General features: G+C 45.6%; 1 protein-coding gene across 1 annotated transcript in view; it reads right to left on the bottom strand.

Moving 5' to 3' along the window:
• Positions 1-2,838: 2,838 nt before the first annotated feature.
• The window catches only part of LOC141148162 (uncharacterized), a 34,383-nt gene continuing 15,268 nt past the window's right edge, over positions 2,839-21,953 (bottom strand). Inside the window, exons 3-5 of the mRNA XM_073635345.1 lie at positions 6,084-6,275; positions 5,253-5,272; positions 2,839-3,216 (exon numbers count right to left, since the gene is read on the bottom strand). Coding sequence (XP_073491446.1) covers positions 3,037-3,216; positions 5,253-5,272; positions 6,084-6,275 — 392 coding nt within the window. The 3' untranslated portion in view covers positions 2,839-3,036. The remainder of the gene's footprint in view (positions 3,217-5,252; positions 5,273-6,083; positions 6,276-21,953) is intronic.

The raw sequence follows: 21,953 nt of genomic DNA, 5'->3' as shown, positions 1-21,953 counted from the left end.
ATTTTTAACTTGTAAGCAACAAATGTCACAAATAGGCTTAGGCATGAAAGGGATAATAATAATGTAAAGCAAAGTTTATTTACATTTATAAGTATTTTGTAGAAGTATAGTGTATAAAAAAAGGGTAGCGCTGTAATATAACAAAAAAATATATATTAAATGAGATTGCCGTATATACTCAAGTATAAGCCGAGTTTTTCAGCACATTTTTTGTGCTGAAAATGCCCCCCTCGACTTATACTTGAGTCAAGCACTTTTCTGCAGCAGAGAATGACATTTTCTGAACTGACTTTGGGGCCCCCTATCTAGGGGCCACTTGGTGCTAGAAACCCCAAATTTGGTGTGCAAACCCAGTGGACCTAGCACTACAACATATTCAAAACTGGGGTTCCTAGCACCAAGTGGCCCTGAAATACGCGGCCCCAAATTCGGTTCAGAAAATGTCGTTCTTTGCTGCAGAAAAGTGCTTGACATTTTCCGAACTGACTTTGGGACCCTGTATCTCGGGGCCACTTGGTGCTAGGAACCCCAGCTGTGGATATGTTGTAGTGCTAGTTCCACTGGGTTTGCACACCAAATTTGAGGTTCCTAGCCCCAAGTGGCCCCAAAGTCGGTCAACTGTGTCCATCAATGTCATTTTGGGACCCTTTGGGTCCAGAGACCCCAAATTTTGGCTGCAGCTAGGGGGCATCTAGGAACCCTTAACTACCGAGTTTGAAGTTCGGGGGACCTATGGCTGCAAATGGGCACAGTGAGGCTGCAAATGGACATTGTTGACCCTCTTTTCCACTTACAGTAGCTGCACATTTCTCACCCTCGTTTTATACTCGGGTCAACAAGTTTTCCCAGTTTTTTGTGGTAAAATTGGGTGCTTCGGCTTATATTTGGGTCGGCTTATACTCGAGTATATATGGTAAATGCCAACATGAACAAAAAGAAAATGTGCTTCAATAAAGTACATCCGCAAATATCGTAAATCAGAATTTCAATATCAATCTATGAGAAAAGGTGGCTAACTACTTGACCTACGGAAGATTTACCCCCCCTCAAGACCAGGCCATTTTTTGCGATACGGCACTGCGTTTCTTTAACTGACAATTGCGCGGTTGTGCTGTACCCAAATAAAATTGGTGTCCTTTTTTTCCCCACAAATAGAGCTTTCTTTTGGTGGTATCTGATCACCTCTGCAGTTTTTATTTTTTGCGCTATCAACAAAAAAGACCGTCCATTTTGAAAAAAAAACCCCACTATTTTTTACTTTCTGCTGTAAAACATATCCAATAAAAAAAAATTGAATTTCTTCATAAAAATTACTTATTACTACAAAATGATACTTGGACCTTTATTCTCTAAAAGGGTGATACTGGGAGGTGGGTAGGGGGTGGAGCTAAGGGACGGTGCTCAGAGGTGGGTAGGGGGTGGAGACAAAATGTGTCTTGGAAGGAGGGAGTACCTGCACCTGGTCTCTGAGAAAAAAAGCCTTGGTTATAACACCTCAAATTCACTAATATACAGTAATCAGGTAGATCAATCACATTTTCAAATGTAAACTCTTTTCCCTTTCTAACCATAAATATATATATATACACAAGGCTTTTTTTCTCAGATAGTAGGTGCAGGAACTCCCCTCTCCCAAGTCACCCCTTGTCTCCACTCCCTACCCACCTCCAAGCACCGTTCCTTGTTTCCATCTCATACCCACCTCCCAGTACCGCCCCTTTTAGATAAAACAATGAAGTATAATTTTGTGGTGCTAAGTAATCTGTAAGGAATTTGGTAATCATAATAAGAAAAGCAGTAAAATGGAAGCCAGCCAGCAACAATAGCCCCCAAAGCAAAAATACACTCCCCCCAATAGTAGATACCCTCAACAATAATGGACCACTTGCAACAAAATATTGCCTCACAACAAAAAACCCACCCCAGGAACAATAGACCCCTACCAGCAACAAGAAATCCCCCAGAAGCCAACATTAATAGACCTTCCAGCAGCCAGCAATAATAGACCCCTACTCAACAGTAGATCGCTCCCAGCAACAATTGACTACCTGTCAGGGCTGGGCTCAGCCCTTCCTCCTCTGAGCTGGCCGCTCAGCTGTTGGCTAATTGCCAGCTCCCATCTCTCTCCACAGTTACTCAGCTGTTGATGATATCCTGCTCGTCAGTCCTGCCTACTTAAGCTGTCCGGTCCAGATGATCTCTGCCTTCACCTTGGTCAACATCACAGAGATGATCTCCTGCGTTCCTGTTTAAAGACTTGCTTTGCTGACATCCCTTCTGGCTCCAGATCCTGCTTGCTGTTTCACTACGTTGATCCCTGACTTCTGGCTTGGCTGACTATCCGTTCCGGTTACTGAACTTTAGCTATGTTTTGACTACGTTTGTTCTTTTTACTTTTATTATTAAACATGTGTGATTTAACTGTACTTCTGTCTCGGTCTGATTTCATGGTTTCTGACACTACCAGCAACATAAGAATCCCCAGCAACAATAGACCCCTCCCTCAACAATAAATCCCCCAAGCAACAATAGATCCCCCAACAGCCACCATTAATGGATCCTCCAGCAGCCAGCAACAATAGACCCCAACCTCAACAGTAGATCCCTCCCAGCAACAATTGACCCACTAGCAACATAAGATGGATGGGTCTTATGTCGCTAGTGGGTTTAATTGTTGCTGGGGGACAAAAACAATTGACCCCCCCAGTAACAATAAATCCCCTGGCAGCTGGCATTATTGGACCCTTCAGCACACCCCGCTATCCCCTGCATACATTTAGTGCTGGATGTGCAGGAACTGCATTCTCCCACGTTCCCCCTGGAAAAAAGACACATATATATCATCATCGCAAAGTTTTATTCATTTTATTTTTGTATTGGTTTAGGTAAAAACAAATTGTACCCAAGACATTTACTTAACTTTATTTTCCTCCACCTGTTACCCATTCTAAACGTATATATATATACTGCACAATAGAATAGGACTTTCCATGGCCATGTCTATGTGTAGGACTTTCCATGGCTATGTCTGCGGGTTCACATTTTGGCGGTGGTGTTGGCGGTGATATTCCATGTACTTGCCGTAGTCAGAGGTACAGTACTCTGTTGGATCTCAAACGCAACCAGTAATATGATGAAAGTAAGAAGGCCACAGATCATTAAGATGAATATAACCAGAAAATGGTGTTTGATAGATATTTCTCCAAAGCTTATGCTCTGAAAAATAAGAAGAAATCCTTGTACTTGTATAATCAATATAAGCAAGTGATGCATGGCACATGATACATTATAATGCATTGTATGACGGTGTAAGAACCAGGGGTGGGCAAAACTGAGTTTCAGATTTCTTGATAATTTGGTAAAATTTGGGGCAACCATTTCAGGGAAAAGTAATTGTAATCAAAGCAGAGGGAAAAATCAAAGCTATGGCCTTCCATTACATAGTCCCATGATTACCTGTTGATCCTGTCATTACAGCCCACCTTATACAGCTTCCTGTGAGGGGGTGGCAATTATGTTGCACTGCTTCTGAATTCAGTTCAGAGTTGTTACTCTCATGTAGGTGGTGCCTGATTGTACTGAAGTGGAATTAATAAATGTTGCAGGGGGTGTGGCTATCAGGTTGTCAGTCAGCACCTGGCCACACCTAGTCCCATCCACTGCTTTCTGGATTGACAGTCCTGCCTCTGTAGCTGAAACCCTCCCACTGTGAGCTGCAGTGTCTGAGAGGGGGAACGTGTGAGACACAAATGAAGGAGGATTTCAGGGAAGGAAAAGATATTTGGAAAAAGGTAGGTATGGAGTTACTGTTGGCTGACTCCCTATGTAGTGCTACCCCCTAGAGGACCGCTGGATTTTTGGGTACCCCTATTCCTGCATTGCCAACAACACGCATTTTCCAACTTTTCTTCAAAGACAGAAATCAGTCTATGGGCTTGTTTTTGTTGTTTTATTAGGGGAAAACAACTTGGATGGGGAAGAGGCATTATGGGATGCCCAACTTGACTTGATAGAACAACACAAGGACAGCTGCCTTCACTATATACACTGAAAAATGGCAAATCCTGGACTGTATCCCCTCTGAAACAATATCAGTCTCTCTGTAATTGGCAGTAAAAATTTCTCTTGTCGGAGTTCTGTGCCCCCTTAGTGGAATTTAGCAAAGCCCCAAGCTTGGAGGAGCTCTATGTCCCCTTAACCAAAAATACCAGCCCACCTGGCTTCCTTGTAAGGTGTCCTAAAGCAAGGGATTAGGTTTAGATATGACACTATCCCTGTGAAAGCTTGCTGGATATTGCATCTGGCAGTCTTCTCCCTTTTCGGCCCTGTAGGTGTAAAGGTTCTCACACTGTCCCTTGAATCCTGCTGCTTTGGATAAGACTGCTGTTCTGGCCTCCTGCTGTCCAGGTCCTCTCATGCTAGCCAGAGTATCTCCCGGATGAGACTGAGGGGTAGTGGAGATGCCTCTCTACAACTTCTCTGCTTCCTCAGCTCCTAGCCTGGAGACAGAGTCCTCTCAGCTCTGGGGGCCCCTCCCAGGCTCCACGACACAGCCCCAGCACTCCATCTTCCACCCAACCAAAGCAGAACTATCCCAACTGGCCAGGCTCCACAATATTTATGGGCTGACCCAACCACCCTGACAGGTCTCCTGCCTGGGGATTGGTCAGATTCCCATGAATATGCAGATCTCAGCCTCCTTGCCTCCACAAACTAGCTTCTAGAATCTTCTCCAAGCTTCTAGAACCAGGTGGAGGTACCATAGGCCTGACCTGTAGATCCCTCCAGCCTGACATGGATCCTGAAGTGATGTTACAGTAGTCCAAACCTGGTTTGGATGGGGCAGCGGATGAAGTCACCCTTTTCGGAGAGGAACTGACCTCTTCCATGTAGCACACGGCAAGTGACCTGGGCCCCCATGTCACACGGGCCTCAGGTGTTCATTGGACAGTCAGAGGCCTATCCTGTCACCATGGAGAAGATGTAAGACCTTTCAAAAGGAGGATCCTAAGCCATTGGTGGGTCGTTGCTAATAGTGACCAGAAGAATGATGAGTGAAAGATTTAGAACCTGCCGTTCGTTCACATTAGGCAGAAACAGAGTTCTGCCTGGGCTGTGGACTGTCAGCGGCTGGTGTGTTTAGGCTTTAGTCAGCCTTTTCTGAGGCAGCACCCCTAGTGGAGAGTGTGGGTGACTCAGTCACAGTTGGCCCTGCTTTCAAGTGCACATCTTGTATATTCTGATGCACTTACCGGCATTCTTCTATTGTGAGCTGCAACAAACAAAAACAAACAATTAGAAATCTGTATCACAGAATATTTTGGAATATAATGGCAAATGTCAGAATAACCATAATAACTCAATTCAGATGAATGTCTTGTATATAGAATGCTGAATACTTGAGCAGACTATTTTGCTATTGTCAGTAAGTGTAGGCTAAATGAGGATAAACCGGATAATTGCTTAAATTGCTTAAATTGTTAGATAGATAAGCATGTCCCCTGACAGCATTGTAGAGAAGGATCCTTGCTCTCTCTGTGTAAGCAGTGGTCTCTCGGCAAAGATTACCCCTGTTGAGTAAGAGCTACAGCTATCCAATAAGCAAAGCTCATGTTGCCCGCTGACTAAAGATCTCCAATATGTCAGGCCTCGCCCTTGAGTGAGGGTTTAGCACAGGGGTAGGCAACCTCGGCTCTCCAGCTGTGGTGAAACTACAAATCCCATCATGGCTCTGCCTCTAGGAGTCATGCCTGTGATTGTCAGGGTCTTGCAATGTCTCCTGGAACTTGTAGTTTCAAAACGGCTGGAGGGCCGAGGTTGCCTATCCCTGGTTTAGCATCTAGGGAGGGACCAGGATTTTGTACTCAAGATGTGTCTGCTTTCCAAAAACAAAACAATGTTAAGACTTTGCACACCTTTTGTTTTGAGGCCCCTAGAATAAATGATACTTTAAACTGCAAATTTAATTGGAATTTACATATGAAATGTCATTAATTAATATGGAGCAGCAAGTATGTAAAAATGTGCATTGATCTGAGAGGATGACCCAATAAAGTCCCAATGACTGGTTGATTTTGCTTTACCTTTTATGATGTGTTTGATCTCTTTGAGATTCTTCTGGGAGTTTGGTGAATTTCTTTTATCATGTGTAGAGCTGAATAGGTACAAATCCCGGGCATATTGTCCAATGCTGGGCTGAATCTCCAGAATCTGGGCCTTCTCCTCATCACTGGCATTTTCTAAATCGTCAATTACCACAATCACATTGTTCCTCCCTGCAAATGCACAGTACATGATTACCACAATTGTACTTCATTCCCTGAATACAATTCATGGAGGTACAACAATGAGAGCATCACCAATACAATTCTTGATTCTCATGCAAGCACTTTTCAAACACGAAGCATTGAAAAGAACAAAAATGGGGGCGATATTTCTGTATTCTTTTTCTCTTTATAAAACACAATAAAAATCTTAAATTAAAAAAAAAAAAAGAAAAGAACAAAAATGAGCCACTTTGGGCCTTCCATTGATTTAGATTGGGGCACCAACTGGGGTTTGCAGTGCACCAAACCTCTGTTCATACCAAAGAGTTGTCGTTATTTGGCAACCTGTTTTAGCTGCTTACATAACTGGATAAGTTTAATGCTGATCGGAAGTAGACCGATGTTGTCCTGTACTTTCTAAGTAATGGGCATCTCCAAAGTTGGAAACAATCTCTATTTCTTACAAAGCTCTTAGGTTGTTGGAAATTCTCTTTGCATCCCATCTGATGTCTTTCTTGTGTTGGGGACTGGACTAACTGGATAGGTCCATGGTCCTGAGTGGGTATTCGAGTGGACAGAAGGAAGAAATGTCTTCCGGTGGGTAGTGCCCAGTGATGGATGGTGGTGATTGGCCCTCTTGAGGTTTGAGCTGCTGCCTTTTCTGTGCGACCTTAAGGTTGTTTCAGCATGTAGACTTAGATAAAAAGAAAGGAGCGCCCGGTGTCCAAAGAAATGTGACTATAATATGGTTCATGGGTCTTTCATAAAAAATTGCAACATATGCATCAAAATCCAGAAAGAGTGTAACACCGCTCAGACTGTGGATAAAGATTTATTTGTGGGTGCTGGCCCCGGCTCACCGCTGTCAATATTAATTGAAGAAACACCTTGTAAGGAAGAACTTCTGTGGAATAGTTACTTTATTGTCAAGGTGCCAAAGGACGTAGACAGAACGTTACAGGAACATTGGTAGACCGGTTTTACATGGATAACTGGTGCTTGTTCACAACAAAATGGAAAAGAAGTTCTTCCTTCCACGGTTTGTGACCAATCTTCTTTTTTTTCAACATATGCATCAAGCCAGCGTGTTTCAGGGAATAGGCCCCCCCTTCCTCAGGGCTGTTGCTGTGTACTATTTGGTGGGAAAGATTCCCATGAGTGGTTATGTTGGATCAAAGTTTCTGAATGGTGTGATGCCAGCTTTCTTTGTATAAGCAGCAAACTTCCAGAAACTTTGATCCAACTCATGGGAATCTTTCCCACCAAATAGTACGTAGCAACAGCCCTGAAGAAGGTGGAGTCTATTCCCCCCCAAAAAAACACATTGGCTTGATGTACATGTTGCTAATTTTTTATAAAGACCCATGAACTATATTTTAGAATTCACATTTCTCTGGACACCGGGCACTCCTTTCTTTTTATCTGATGTTAACATCTGATGTCTTTGGAAGTGAAGACTGGTGATTCACCACTGCAGCCAAGACCCAAGCAGAGCAGTCTTACTGCCACCCCTCATCATGACATCACTACGCTGCTGGTGTCATCAGGACCCTATGGGGATCCCACTGCTGGAACCAATGTTAAGTGTTCACATCAACAGGCTACAGTGTAAAGCATCCTCCCACTCTTTAGTTCAGAAGACAGATGACTTGGGACCGAGCACCTTAAAGTGGAACTTTACTCATAACAACTTGATTAAAAATCATGTGCTTTAGCAAGGAACCTATATTCCACATCATTAATTATGCTACCAAAATTAGTGTTGGAAACATTCCTCAGAGATTTTGGTCCATAGTGACATGATAGCATCACGCAGTTGCTGCAGATTTATCGGCTGCACATCCATGATGCAAATCTTCCGTGCCACCACATCCCAAAGGTGCTCTATTGGATTGAGATCTGGTGACTGTGGAGGTATTTGGAGTACAGTGACCTCATGGTCTAGTGGTGAAATGATTGGAGATTTGTGACATGGTACATTATCCTGCTGGAAGTAGAAGATGGGTACACTGTAGTCATAAAGGGATGGACATGGTTAGTAGGGATGGGCCGAACACCCCCCTGGTTCGGTTTGCTCCAGAACATACTGAACAGGCAAAAAATTTGTTCGAACACACGAACACCATTAAAGTCTATGGGACATGAAAATGAATAATAAAAAGTGCTCATTTTTAAGGCTTATATGCACGTTATTGTCATAAAAAGTGTGGACATGTATCGATGCAAAAATGTTTTTTTTAAAAATGGACGTTTTTTCGGGAGCAGTGATTTTTTTAATGGTTAACGTGAAACAATAAAAATTAAATATACCTTTAGATATCGTGCCTAGGGGGTGTCTATAGTATGCCTGTAAAGTGGCGCATGTTTCCCGTGTTTAGAACAGTCTGACAGCAAAATGTCATTTCTAAAGGAAAAATTGTCATTCAAAACTGATCGCTGCTGTAATGAATTGTCGGATCTCGGCAATATAGATAAAAATCATTGAAAAAAAGAGCATGGGATCCCCACTCAGTCCATTACCAGGCCCTATGGGTCTGGTATAAATATTAAGGGGAACCCTGAACCAAAATTTAAAAAAAAATTGCGTGGGGGTCCCCCTAAAATCCATACCAGGCCCTTCGGATCTGATATAGAAAATTGAGGGGAACCCTGCGACAAATTTTAAAAAAATGGCATAGGGGTCCCCCTCAAAATTCATACCAGACCCTTATCCGAGCACACAACCTGGCAGGCCACAGGAAAAGAGAAGGGGATGAGAGAGTGCCCCCCCTAAACCGTACCAGGCCACATGCTCTCAACATGGGGAGGGTGCTTTGGGGTAGCTCGCCAAAGCACCTTGTACCCACATTGATGGGGACAAGGGCCTCATCCCCACAACCCTTGCCCGGTTGTTGTGGGGGTATGCAGGCGGGGGCTTATCAGAATCTGGAAGCCCCCTTTAACAAAGGGACCCCCAGATCCCTGCCTCCCCCCTGTGTGAATTGGTAATGGGGTACAAATGTACCCCTGCCATTTCAAGGAAAAAAGTGTCAAAATGGTAAAAAAGACAATAGCCGGTTTTTGACAATTCCTTTATTAATAATGTCTTCTTCTTTCCCCGCTTCTTCCTCCATCTTCTTCTGGTCTTCCTTCGGTTTCTCCTTCTTCCTCCATCTTCTTCTTCCCCCGCTTCTTGCTCCATCTTCCTCTGCTTCTTCCTCCGGTCTTCTGCTTCTTCCTCCGGTCTTCTCCATCTTCCTCCCGCTTCTTCTTCCCCGATTCGTCCTCCGGACGATCTGCCTCAATGGGAGGCTCCCGCAGTGTGACGCTTCTGTGCTTGTAACAGTTCTTTTTAACGGCCAGTGTGACCCCACCCCCTCTGGCTTCCCTATGACTTTCCCATGGCGTCAGAGGGGGGCGGGGTCCCCCGTTTACATAAATAGTGACCCCGCCCCCTCTGACGCCATGGGAAAGCCATAGGGAAGTCCCCGTGGCGTCAGAGGGGGTGGGGTCACTGAAGTTATATAAGAGCTGTCACAAGCACAGAAGTGTCACACTGCGGGAGCCTCCCATGGAGGCAGATCGTCCGGAGGACGAGGTGGGGAAGAAGAAGCCGGAGAAAGATGGAGAACACCGGAGGAAGAAGTAGAAGAAAATGGAGCAAGAAGCGGGGGAAGAAGAAGATGGAGGAAGAAGGAGAAAACTGAAGGAAGACCAGAAGAAGCTGGGAAAGAAAAATAAATTATTAACCACATGCTGACCAGGCCATAGCTACAGCGCGGTCGGCTTGTGGGACGTCCTCCGGAACTCTCGCTCCCCGCGAGCCCAGTGGGGCACGTGCTCGGAAGTGTTCATGCTCGTCTGGTTCACGGGACCCGGCGTAACATGGATCGCGGTAAAGGGCCAATGACAGCGGCCCTTTACCACGTGATCGATCCCTCCAATGAGGGAGCGATCATAATGTCAACAAACTGGGGTCATGCAAAGGTCCCAGCTCTCTTTTCTCTCTCTTCTTCTCCTCACACTGATACAGCGTGAGAGGAGAGAAGCGAGATCGAGTGACAAATCGACTGAGAAATAGTGAGTGAAAGTACAACAGTGCCCAGCAGTGCCATACAGTGCCACACAAGTGCCACTACAGTGCTAATCTGTACCCTACAGTGCCACCAGTGCCACTACACTACCCATCAGTGCCACTACAGTACCCACCTGTGCCACCAGTGCCACTACACTACCCATCAGTGCCACTACAGTGTCCATCAGTGCCACTATAGTGCTCATCAGTGCCACATCAGTGCCACCAGTGCCCATCAGTGCCACCTCTGCTACTTCAGTGCCCATCTGTGCCGCCAGTGCCACGCCAGTGCTCCGTCAGTGCCACACCAGTGCCCAGTGCTCATCTGTGCCTCCAGTACCACATCGGTGCCACCAGTGCCCATCAGTGCCACTACAGTGCCCATCGGTGCCACCAGTGCCATGTCAGTGCTCCATCACTGCCACGTTAGTGCTCCATCAATGCCACTACAGTGCCCAGTGCCACTACAGTGCTCATCAGTGCCACATTAGTGCCAATACAGTGCTCATTTGTGCCATCAGTACCACATCAGCGTCACTACAGTGCTCATCTGCACCACTACAGTGCTCATCTGTTACACATTAGTCCTTTTGACCATCGTTATGTTTTCCAGTTCGCTTGTGTCTTTGATAATTGTCCTGCTATATACTTCATTGCTGACTCTTCTGATTGTTATTTCCTTTGGCCATTCCCCTTAGTTCCGGTTTTGTCCCTCCCCTTCCCTTCATCCAGACCAATCACCACATTCCTTGTCCTGGCCCTTCCTTCCACCTCCTATTTTTTAAGCACCCAATCGCATCCATCCACAGCCTGATGAAGGGGCGCGGCTGTCCTGTCACCGCAGCTCGTACGCCCTGCAACGGGTCGCTCGACCAGTGACGTCATCACTCCTCGCCGGATGTTTTCCTTCCATGCTCTCTGCCTTGTTTCGTGATCTGTCACCGCTGCGGCCAGCCATACATCTCAGCGGTACCTCTCCTCACACACAGGCAGAGCCTCCGGCTAGGAGTTGTTTTGACTGACCTGACCTCTTGATGGATGATGATTTCTTCAGAACCTGCTCACATTTACATGCTTTTATGATGACTTCTAAAATGTGAGTTTGATCACTACTATTTTTTTATGAATAAAAACTGTTTTTAGTCTACACCCAGAGGCGCCTCTCTCTTCTGTCTGTCCATCCAGAAGAAATTAAGTACCACTGCAGCAAGGCCAAGAACTAGCGGGGTGTCATCTCAAGCCCCAAAGCGTTAGGACCCATGCCGGCCTTCCCTATGCCCTTGAAAAACCCCTGTGGCTTCCCCCTAATTCAGGAGCAGCAAACATCTGTCCAGCCAGGTGTTCAAACTTTCACCGCCCAGCCAGGTGTTTAGGTGAACACAGAGAATTTTGCCCCTATTGATTTTTTTTAATCTAATTTTTACCCAAGACCTATTATCCTCCATCGTGGCCCAGTGCAACCTCTATGCACAACAATTTATAACAAGCAACCCTGGTTCAAGTTAAAAAAATGAATTATACTCCTATTGGTCCACCAGCCCCATCCACCACATGCCAATCTATTCATCCATTATGCGAAGATCAAGATACCTCATGATAATGCGTTTCCTCTATTACAATGACAACACCCAGTGCCCTCCCTGAAATGGCCCATCACATGACAAATTATTTAAAAATCGGCCACTTCTAAATTTTTTCTCTGAGAAATTCCCCCAGTTATTTATCCCCGACCAAAATATCTCCGTGGATGAGTCATTGGTCCACTTCACAGGCAGGCTTGGCTTCAAGCAGTTTATCCCCAGCAAAAGGGCTCGATATGGGGTTAAGTTCTACAAGCTATGTGACCGAGAAATGGGGTATATGTACGCCTTCTGGGTGTACGAAGGGAAGGACACCCAACTGCATACCCCTGAATGTCCAGAGTACATCAAAGCCAGCGGAAAGGTTGTTTGGGAGCTGGTATATCCACTCCTTGGAAAGGGTTACCACCTTTATGTGGATAATTACTATAAAGCTTGCCCCTCTTCCGCAATCTTTACCGCAAGGACACTCCAGTGTGTGGTACAGTGCGAGCCAATAGGAAGGGCCTCCGCAAAGGCTCGTTACTGAAAGACTATAACAGAGGGAGATGGCGTCTTTGCGGAATGAAGAGATATTGGCTCTCAGGTGGAGGGACGTCCACATGCTCACAACGATCCACAACGACACCTACGTGGAAATCCCCAGAAGAAACAGCCCAATCCAACAGCTCACAGGTGTGATGCTGTGAGTGTCCAAGGGCTCCTCCCTGAGTGAACATGCAGAAGTTATTCTGAGCTCCTGTGTCGAAATTTACCGACGCCTTTGATGATGTTAACTACAGACCGGCCCGGAATGAGCTGCTGATACCTGATACCTGTTACCTACTTAGAGGTCCGGACGCTCACCGCTCAGCTGATTGATTGCCGGTCGGCTGGCGTCCTTCCGAGTCTAGGGGTGAGCGGCCGCAGTGAGCCATCCAGCGGGCGGTTTCATCACACGGATCGAAAGCCGCTGTCACATTCCTGTGTGGTGAGAGGGTGGTGACGGATAATATCGGAAGAGTTCGGAGCTCGGAGCCCTGGAGGACGGGTGAACTGACAGCAAACGGCGGCAAGGGCGAAGCGGGATGGCAACTCTTACACAAGTCCGGAGAAGCCTCACACAGCTTAGCCATGTCTGAGAGACGCCCGGGAGGGTATATGCCGGATGGATGAAATGCATGGACGTTTCTGAAAATCGGGTAGGACTGTTCAAATTTGCACCTTAAACGTATACTCATACCTATCTCATATACTAAAAATTAAAGTGCTGCTAAGGAAGCTGGCCAGGTGGAGTAAGATCAGGAGGACGAGGACTATTAAAATAATTGAAAAACTGTCTGCTCTGATCCTATCTGGTCCATAGCATTATAGTAGTGAAAGACTCTGGAAAAACTTTGATGGAATACGACTGAACTGATTCTTTAGCTTGTTTTACTTGTTTTATTTGCCCATTGCTAGTCAACTCCACACAAAAATCTCCTCTTTTCCTTCCTTGGAGAAGACTTGCAAAGGGAAAAAGGGATAACGCACACATTTTGCAAGCCCCCATGCATATATCCACCTGCATACCTCCCTGCAAAACTAAAAAAGGGGGGGAATACTCCATTGTGAACAGGAGCAGTCCCTATTGACTCATAGAGACTGCTTTTTGGGGGTCTCCCTTCCCCTAAAAGGCTAGAGGAGAGAAAGGGGAGTGATCTGGTCTTGCTGCTCCACTGTATATTTATATAACTTTATATGACTCTTGCGGATTACCGATCCTCCCTCCCTAAAAAATTATATATGAGATATTGATATCAGTAATGACTACACGCCGACAAGCTGCGCAGCAACCAGCAAAAGGAAACCGGAATGAGTCAGGAGGGATAAGATTTTATCTCTCCCCCCGTGCAGAGCAGAGATACCATATGGGAGGGCAGGAAGAGAGAGGTAGTGGGGCAATGGAGGCCAAGCAAGATAGTGGGAAGCAAATGGACCGTAAGTCGCTGACATCAGGTCGTGGTGTACAAGTGGCTGGACGAACCCACACAGAGCAAGGAAGGGGATCCCCGACAATAGGACGAGGGAGGAAGCTACCTGAGAGAAACATCCCTAATGCTAAACAACACTCTCCAAGCACGGGAAAAGACACAGTAGGGTGGGGACAAAACAGTCTGGGGCCTGAAGAGGGGGTGCCTAATATGGGAAGGATGGAAAAGGACCAAGAGGGGGGCGAAAATAAAGATGGAGACACGCAGAAAGTGGACACCTTGATATTGGAACATAGCCCCCCCGAACCCGCAAATAGTAAGGCTCTGCGCGCTTCATCCTTTAAGGGAGACTTGGCTATGGTAGAAAGAGGGACCCCATTTGTGGAGGGAGAATCAGTAATGAGGGAGGAAAAACAAACATTGGCAGGCCCCGGCTACTCTACAGGTCCCCCACTGGAAAAAAGGGAGACACAGACTCCGGTTCCAAGGGGAGAGGCGGGAGAAGCTGAGAGAGAAATTAGGGAAATCAAAGATCTACTGAGGGCCCTCCCTACAAAGACTGATATCCAGCAACTAATCAGCACAGTGGAGCAGGCTTTCCAGCAGGCGGTAGAGGACCTAAAAGAAGATACAAGGGCACTGGGGCATAGGGTGGAAAGCTTGGAAGAGAACCATGAGGTAATGATACAGGCAGTGACGGAGGTCCAAGATTTGATCAAAGAACATGAGGATGTCCTAAATCTATATAAGGATCAGTTAGACGATTACGAGAACAGAGACAGAAGGCAGAACATCCATATAAAAGGGTTACCTGAAACAATCCAAACAACTGATTTAATCTCAGTAGTCCAAAAAGTTTTTTGTCAGATTATGGGGGCCTCCGCACCTGAATGTATTGAGATCGGATTCATCGAGTCCCCACATATTCCACTCAGAATAGGGAAAAGGCTAGGGATATTATATGTAGAGTAGGGATGAGCCGAACAGCCCCCTGTTCGGTTCGCACCAGAACATGCGAACAGGAAAAAAGTTCGTTCGAACATGCGAACACCGTTAAAGTCTATGGGACACGAACATGAATAATCAAAAGTGCTAATTTTCAAGGCTTATATGCAAGTTATTGTCATAAAAAGTGTTTGGGGACCTGGGTCCTGCCCCAGGGGACATGGATCAATGCAAAAAAAAGTTTTAAAAACGGCCGTTTTTTCAGGAGCAGTGATTTTAATAATACTTAAAGTCAATCAATAAAAGTGTAATATCCCTTTAAATTTCGTACCTGGGGGGTGTCTATAGTGTGCCTGTAAAGGGGCGCATGTTTCCTGTGTTTAGAACAGTCTGACAGCAAAATGACATTTTGAAGGAAAAAACTCATTTAAAACTACCCGCGGCTATTGCATTGCCGACAATACACATAGAAGTTCATTGATAAAAACGGCATGGGAATTCCCCAAAGGGGAACCCCGAACCAAAATTAAAAAAAAAAAAATGACGTGGGGGTCCCCCTAAATTCCATACCAGGCCCTTCAGGTCTGGTATGGATATTAAGGGGAACCCCGGCCAAAATTAAAAAAAAAAAATGACGTGGGGTTCCCCCTAAATTCCATACCAGACCCTTCAGGTCTGGTATGGATTTTAAGGGGAACCCCGCGCCAAAAAAAAAAAAACGGCGTGGGGTCCCCCCAAAAATCCATACCAGACCCTTATCCGAGCACGCAACCTGGCAGGCCGCAGGAAAAGAGGGGGGGACAAGAGTGCGGCCCCCCCTCCCTCCTGAACCGTACCAGGCCACATGCCCTCAACATTGGGAGGGTGCTTTGGGGTAGCCCCCCAAAACACCTTGTCCCCATGTTGATGAGGACAAGGGCCTCATCCCCACAACCCTGGCCGGTGGTTGTGGGGGTCTGCGGGCGGGGGGCTTATCGGAATCTGGAAGCCCCCTTTAACAAGGTGACCCCCAGATCCCGGCCCCCCCCCTGTGTGAAATGGTAAGGGGGTACATAAGTACCCCTACCATTTCACGAAAAAAGTGTCAAAAATGTTAAAAATGACAAGAGACAGTTTTTGACAATTCCTTTATTTAAATGCTTCTTCTTTCTTCTATCTTGCTTCATCTTCTGGTTCTTCTGGCTCTTCTGGTTCTTCTGGTTCTTCCTCCGGCGTTCTCGTCCAGCATCTCCTCCGCGGCGTCTTCTGTCTTCTTCTCCTCGGGCCGCTCCGCACCCATGGCATGGGGGGGAGGCTCCCGCTCTTCTCTTCTTCTCTTCTTCTTTTCTTCTTTTCTTCTCTTCTTCTTCATTTTCTTCTCCGGGCCGCTCCGCAATCCATGCTGACATGGAGGGAGGCTCCCGCTGTGTGACGGCGCTCCTCGTCTGACAGTTCTTAAATAACGGGGGGGGCGGGGCCACCCGGTGACCCCGCCCCCCTCTGACGCACGGTGACTTGACGGGACTTCCCTGTGGCATTCCCCGTGACGTCACAGGGAAGTCCCGTCAAGTCACCGTGCGTCAGAGGGGGGCGGGGTCACCGGGTGGCCCCGCCCCCCCGTTATTTAAGAACTGTCAGACGAGGAGCGCCGTCACACAGCGGGAGCCTCCCTCCATGTCAGCATGGATTGCGGAGCGGCCCGGAGAAGAAAATGAAGAAGAAGAGAAGAAGAGAAGAAAAGAAGAAAAGAAGAAGAGAAGAAGAGAAGAGCGGGAGCCTCCCCCCCATGCCATGGGTGCGGAGCGGCCCGAGGAGAAGAAGACAGAAGACGCCGCGGAGGAGATGCTGGACGAGAACGCCGGAGGAAGAACCAGAAGAACCAGAAGAGCCAGAAGAACCAGAAGAACCAGAAGATGAAGCAAGATAGAAGAAAGAAGAAGCATTTAAATAAAGGAATTGTCAAAAACTGTCTCTTGTCATTTTTAACATTTTTGACACTTTTTTCGTGAAATGGTAGGGGTACTTATGTACCCCCTTACCATTTCACACAGGGGGGAGGCCGGGATCTGGGGGTCACCTTGTTAAAGGGGGCTTCCAGATTCCGATAAGCCCCCCGCCCGCAGACCCCCACAACCACCGGCCAGGGTTGTGGGGATGAGGCCCTTGTCCTCATCAACATGGGGACAAGGTGTTTTGGGGGGCTACCCCAAAGCACCCTCCCAATGTTGAGGGCATGTGGCCTGGTACGGTTCAGGAGGGAGGGGGGGCCGCACTCTCGTCCCCCCCTCTTTTCCTGCGGCCTGCCAGGTTGCGTGCTCGGATAAGGGTCTGGTATGGATTTTTGGGGGGACCCCACGCCGTTTTTTTTTTTTTTTTGGCGCGGGGTTCCCCTTAAAATCCATACCAGACCTGAAGGGTCTGGTATGGAATTTAGGGGGAACCCCACGTCATTTTTTTTTTTTAAATTTTGGCCGGGGTTCCCCTTAATATCCATACCAGACCTGAAGGGCCTGGTATGGAATTTAGGGGGACCCCCACGTCATTTTTTTTTTTAATTTTGGTTCGGGGTTCCCCTTTGGGGAATTCCCATGCCGTTTTTATCAATGAACTTCTATGTGTATTGTCGGCAATGCAATAGCCGCGGGTAGTTTTAAATGAGTTTTTTCCTTCAAAATGTCATTTTGCTGTCAGACTGTTCTAAACACAGGAAACATGCGCCCCTTTACAGGCACACTATAGACACCCCCCAGGTACGAAATTTAAAGGGATATTACACTTTTATTGATTGACTTTAAGTATTATTAAAATCACTGCTCCTGAAAAAACGGCCGTTTTTAAAACTTTTTTTTGCATTGATCCATGTCCCCTGGGGCAGGACCCAGGTCCCCAAACACTTTTTATGACAATAACTTGCATATTAGCCTTTAAAATTAGCACTTTTGATTTCTCCCATAGACTTTTAAAGGGTGTTCCGCGGCATTCGAATTTGCCGCGAACACCCCAAATTGTTCGCTGTTCGGTGAACTTGCGAACAGCCAATGTTCGAGTCGAACATGAGTTCGACTCGAACTCGAAGCTCATCCCTAATGTAGAGTACATAAGTATACAATAAAGGAAACCATTATGAAAATGGCCCGCAGCAGCCCTGAAATCCTATTTGATGGTATAACCCTATCGCTATACCCAGATCTAACAGGCAGGACTTTGTTCCAACATCGAGCGGTTCGGCCTCTGCTTGAAGCCCTGCGTTTAAAGGAGGTGAATTATCGCTGGGGGTTCCCATTAAGCTTGACAGCTTCTAGAAATGGCAGAACAGCAACTCTACGTACGAAGGATGACCTACAGTCATTTGTGGAAACACTGGATCTTCCGGCAGTAGACTTTACAGATTGGAGGACACAAAAAAAGGAGACCTTCTTACAGCAGCCTGAACAATGGCAAGTCTCCCCTAAGGCCCAACATAGAAATCGCCATGGGAGGCATAGCCCCACCTAAAAGAATAAGATAACCTAATTGTATAAAATATATGGGACTTAATTCTAAGTGAATGGGTCCAGGGAATGGTATGAGTGGTGGACTTTGGTATATAAAATATGTATAATAGGTGATACATAGGTAATAGGTGTAGGTGGAGGAAATTAGCTGTTACTGTGGAGAGAGGGGGGAATATACACTGACCCTACTAGTGTAAGACATAGTATAGGAAGCAGTTACAGGGAACTCGTTAACATTAAAAAAGGATTTTTAGATGATATAGTCAAGACACAGGGAGAATATAAAAGAAAGAGCTTGGGAAGGAGGGAATCAGAGGGGGATATCTAGGGTTATTCTGGTTCCTTAGGTAGGTCCCGATATAATGGGATTGGTTGAACTGGTATTAGTGAGGGGGTGGAGGGGATCAGGCACAGGGGGTGTGCGTGGACCCCCCTACCAGTTAGATAGGATGCTCCGAATGGGGAGATATATTTAGAGTGTCTTGGGGGGGTTGGGGGGCGGTACAAGGTTGCGTGTAATTTTCTTTTCTTTTTTTTTTTTTCTTCTCCCGGCAAATGGCAAATATGGTATTGTGTTTTTTTTTTTGTTTTTTTTTTTGAGAGATGGCTACACCATTAAATATTGTATCCTATAATGTGAAGGGACTGGGCTCACAACACAAAAGGGGCCAACTTTGGCATGAATTACAATATCATGCAGCAGACATAGCATTTCTACAAGAAACGCACTTTAGGGAGAGATCAACACCTAATCTGCCGGGACATATGTTCAGCCATTGGTATCATGCAACCTATTGCAAGGGCAAGGGGGGTTACAATAGCTTTTAAGAAAACTTGCCCATGGGTACTAACATCTGTTCAAGCAGACAGAGAAGGTCGTTTTTTATCTGTCAAAGGTGCAATACACGGCCAGCGATACACATTTGCTGCAATTTATGCTCCAAATATGGGGACAGTTAAATTTGTTGTCGAAATGCTAAGGACATTGGAGAAATTCAGGGAAGGGTGTTTGATCCTGGGGGGAGACTTTAACATGGTGTTGGACCCAGGTCTGGATACAACATCAGGGAAAACTTTTAGAACCCTAAAGTATTTAAAACAACGCCTACGCACCCAACACTTGGTTGATAGCTGGCGGGTATTGCATAATGAAATAAAGGATTATAGTTATTATTCTAAAGCACATAAAATGTATTCATGGTAGATCAATTCTATCTGGAAAATGTCTGAAATTGTACCATCGAGGCTATAACTATCTCGGATCACGCCCCAATAACGTTAACACTTTCCCCGATTCAGGCAGGGCATATAGAATGAACCTGGTGATTGAATGTAACACTATTGGACAACAAAAGGATAACTGAAGAATTCACAGCTAAAATACGGGAATATTTTGAAAGGAACACGCCAGGAGAGGTGTCAGAGCAGTCAGTGTGGAAGGCCCATAAATCAGTTATAAGAGGAGAATTAATAGCTTATGGATTCTATATTAAGAAAGAAAGGAAAAGGGAAGTGACAGAGCTATTGGAGAAAATTAAAGCACTAGAGATTAAACATAAAAAAAACTTAGACCCCTCAGATATTCAACACCTTCGAACAGAACTCGCACAATGCCTAGATTGAAGAATAAATTGACGAAGAAGAATAAATTGACTGACCAAACAACTTAAAAAACAACAAGATTCTAGACATGTCCATAACCTATTAATTCACAACAGGAAGGTAGTAGAAACACAGGCCATAGCGAAAGAATGTCATAAATTCCACGAGATCTTATATGACATTCAGATACCGGCGACAGACCAATTAGGAAATAAAGAGGACCAAAGAAGGGAGGTAATACGAGAATATATTAGGGAATCATCTATGCCGACCTTATCTGAGATAATTAAAGTGGAAATGGATCATCCAATTACAGTGAATGAGTTGAGCAGAGCAATAGCAGCCTTACTGGCGGGGAAAAGTCCTGGCCCGGATGGCCTGACAAATATTTACTAGAAAAAATTCTCCTTGGAGCTGATAAAACCGCTATGCAATTATTTTAACTCAATTAATGCAGTTAATCCACTGCCCCCAGAAGCCCTGGTGTCGTACATAACTATAATCCCCAAGGATGGGAAAGACCCTCAGTATTGTGCCAACTATAGGCCTATTTCTCTGCTCAACTCAGATACTAAACTGCTCGCTAAAATCTTAGCTCTGAGACTGCAAGAACATATAGGGGATTTAGTGCATCCGGACCAGACAGGTTTTGTAAAAGGACGCGAGGCAAGGGATAATACCATCCGGGCACTTCACCTGCTCCACTGGATACAACATGGCCCAGAGAAAGCCCCAAAGATCGTACTATCGATGGACGCAGAAAAAGCCTTCGATAGGGTGAACTGGGGCTTTATGAATGAAGTTTTGAAGGGAGTGGGTCTGGGTGACCGTATGATGGGATGGATAATGGCCCTCTATGCAGATCCAAGAGCAAGAGTTAAAGTGAATGGTACAATCTCTGACTATTTTAACATACGAAACGAAACAAGGCAAGGGTGCCCACTCTCCCCATTAATATTTGCTATAATATTAGAACCATTTCTTTGTAAGATTAGAGGCAATGGGGAGATATTGGGAATAGGTGTTGGGGACGTGGAACATAAGGTATCGGCCTATGCTGATGATCTGCTGTTCTTCCTCTCAGCACCTCAGACTTCCTTAATGGCTCTCATGCAGGAAGTAGACGGATAGGGTCTCCTATCTAATTTCAAAATCAACTATGAAAAATCAATACTCCTCCCCAGTCATGTTCCTCAAGAGATGGCAAGGATGCTGAGGAGGGAATACCCCTTTGTGTGGAAGATGGACTCACTGTTTTATCTAGGGGTTCATGTTACCTCGGATCAAAAAATGTTATACGATCTTAACTATGCCTCCCTAATAGCTGGGTTAAAGGGGGACTTAAAGAAATGGACAGGACAATATCTAACATGGTTTGGAAGAGTGAGTGCCATTAAGATGTGTATACTACCCAGAATTATTTATATGTTATATACAGTTCTAATTAAACTACCAGGAATCTTTTTCAAACAGATACGGAAGACTTTTGTAGCATTTGTGTGGAATAATAAAAGACCAAGGTTGACATATGACATCCTGCGTAGAAGTAAGGCAGATGGAGGATTGGGTCTGCCCGATATATTAGTATACTATAAGGCAATGTCGTTGGTTCGCATCCTGAATTGGTGTCATGACTCTTCTAGTAAAATGTGGGTCCCACTAGAGAAAGCTATAGCGGGGAGGAATTTGGCAGGAGCCCCCTGGATTCCGAGTGCGGTAAGAGGACTTTCGAAGTGGACGTCCCCCCTGACTTGGAATTCTTTGACAACATGGGACTAGGGATGAGCCGAACACCCCCGGTTCGGTTCGCACCAGAACCTGCGAACGGACTGAAAGTTCGCACGAACGTTAGAACCCCATTGACGTCTATGGGACTCGAACGTTCAAAATCAAAAGTGCTAATTTTAAAGGCTAATTTGCATGGTATTGTCCTAAAAAGGGTTTGGGGACCCGGGTCCTACCCCAGGGGACATGTATCAATGCAAAAAAAACTTTTAAAAACGGCCGTTTTTTCGGGAGCAGTGATTTTAATGATGCTTAAAGTAAAAAAAAAAAAGTGAAATATTCCTTTAAATATCGTA

The sequence above is a fragment of the Aquarana catesbeiana genome, linkage group LG06 (assembly GCF_042186555.1).
Source record: "Aquarana catesbeiana isolate 2022-GZ linkage group LG06, ASM4218655v1, whole genome shotgun sequence".
NCBI lineage: Eukaryota > Metazoa > Chordata > Amphibia > Anura > Ranidae > Aquarana > Aquarana catesbeiana.
The sequence above is the reverse complement of the archived record's forward strand: the minus strand, read 5'-3'. Positions and strand labels throughout refer to the sequence as shown.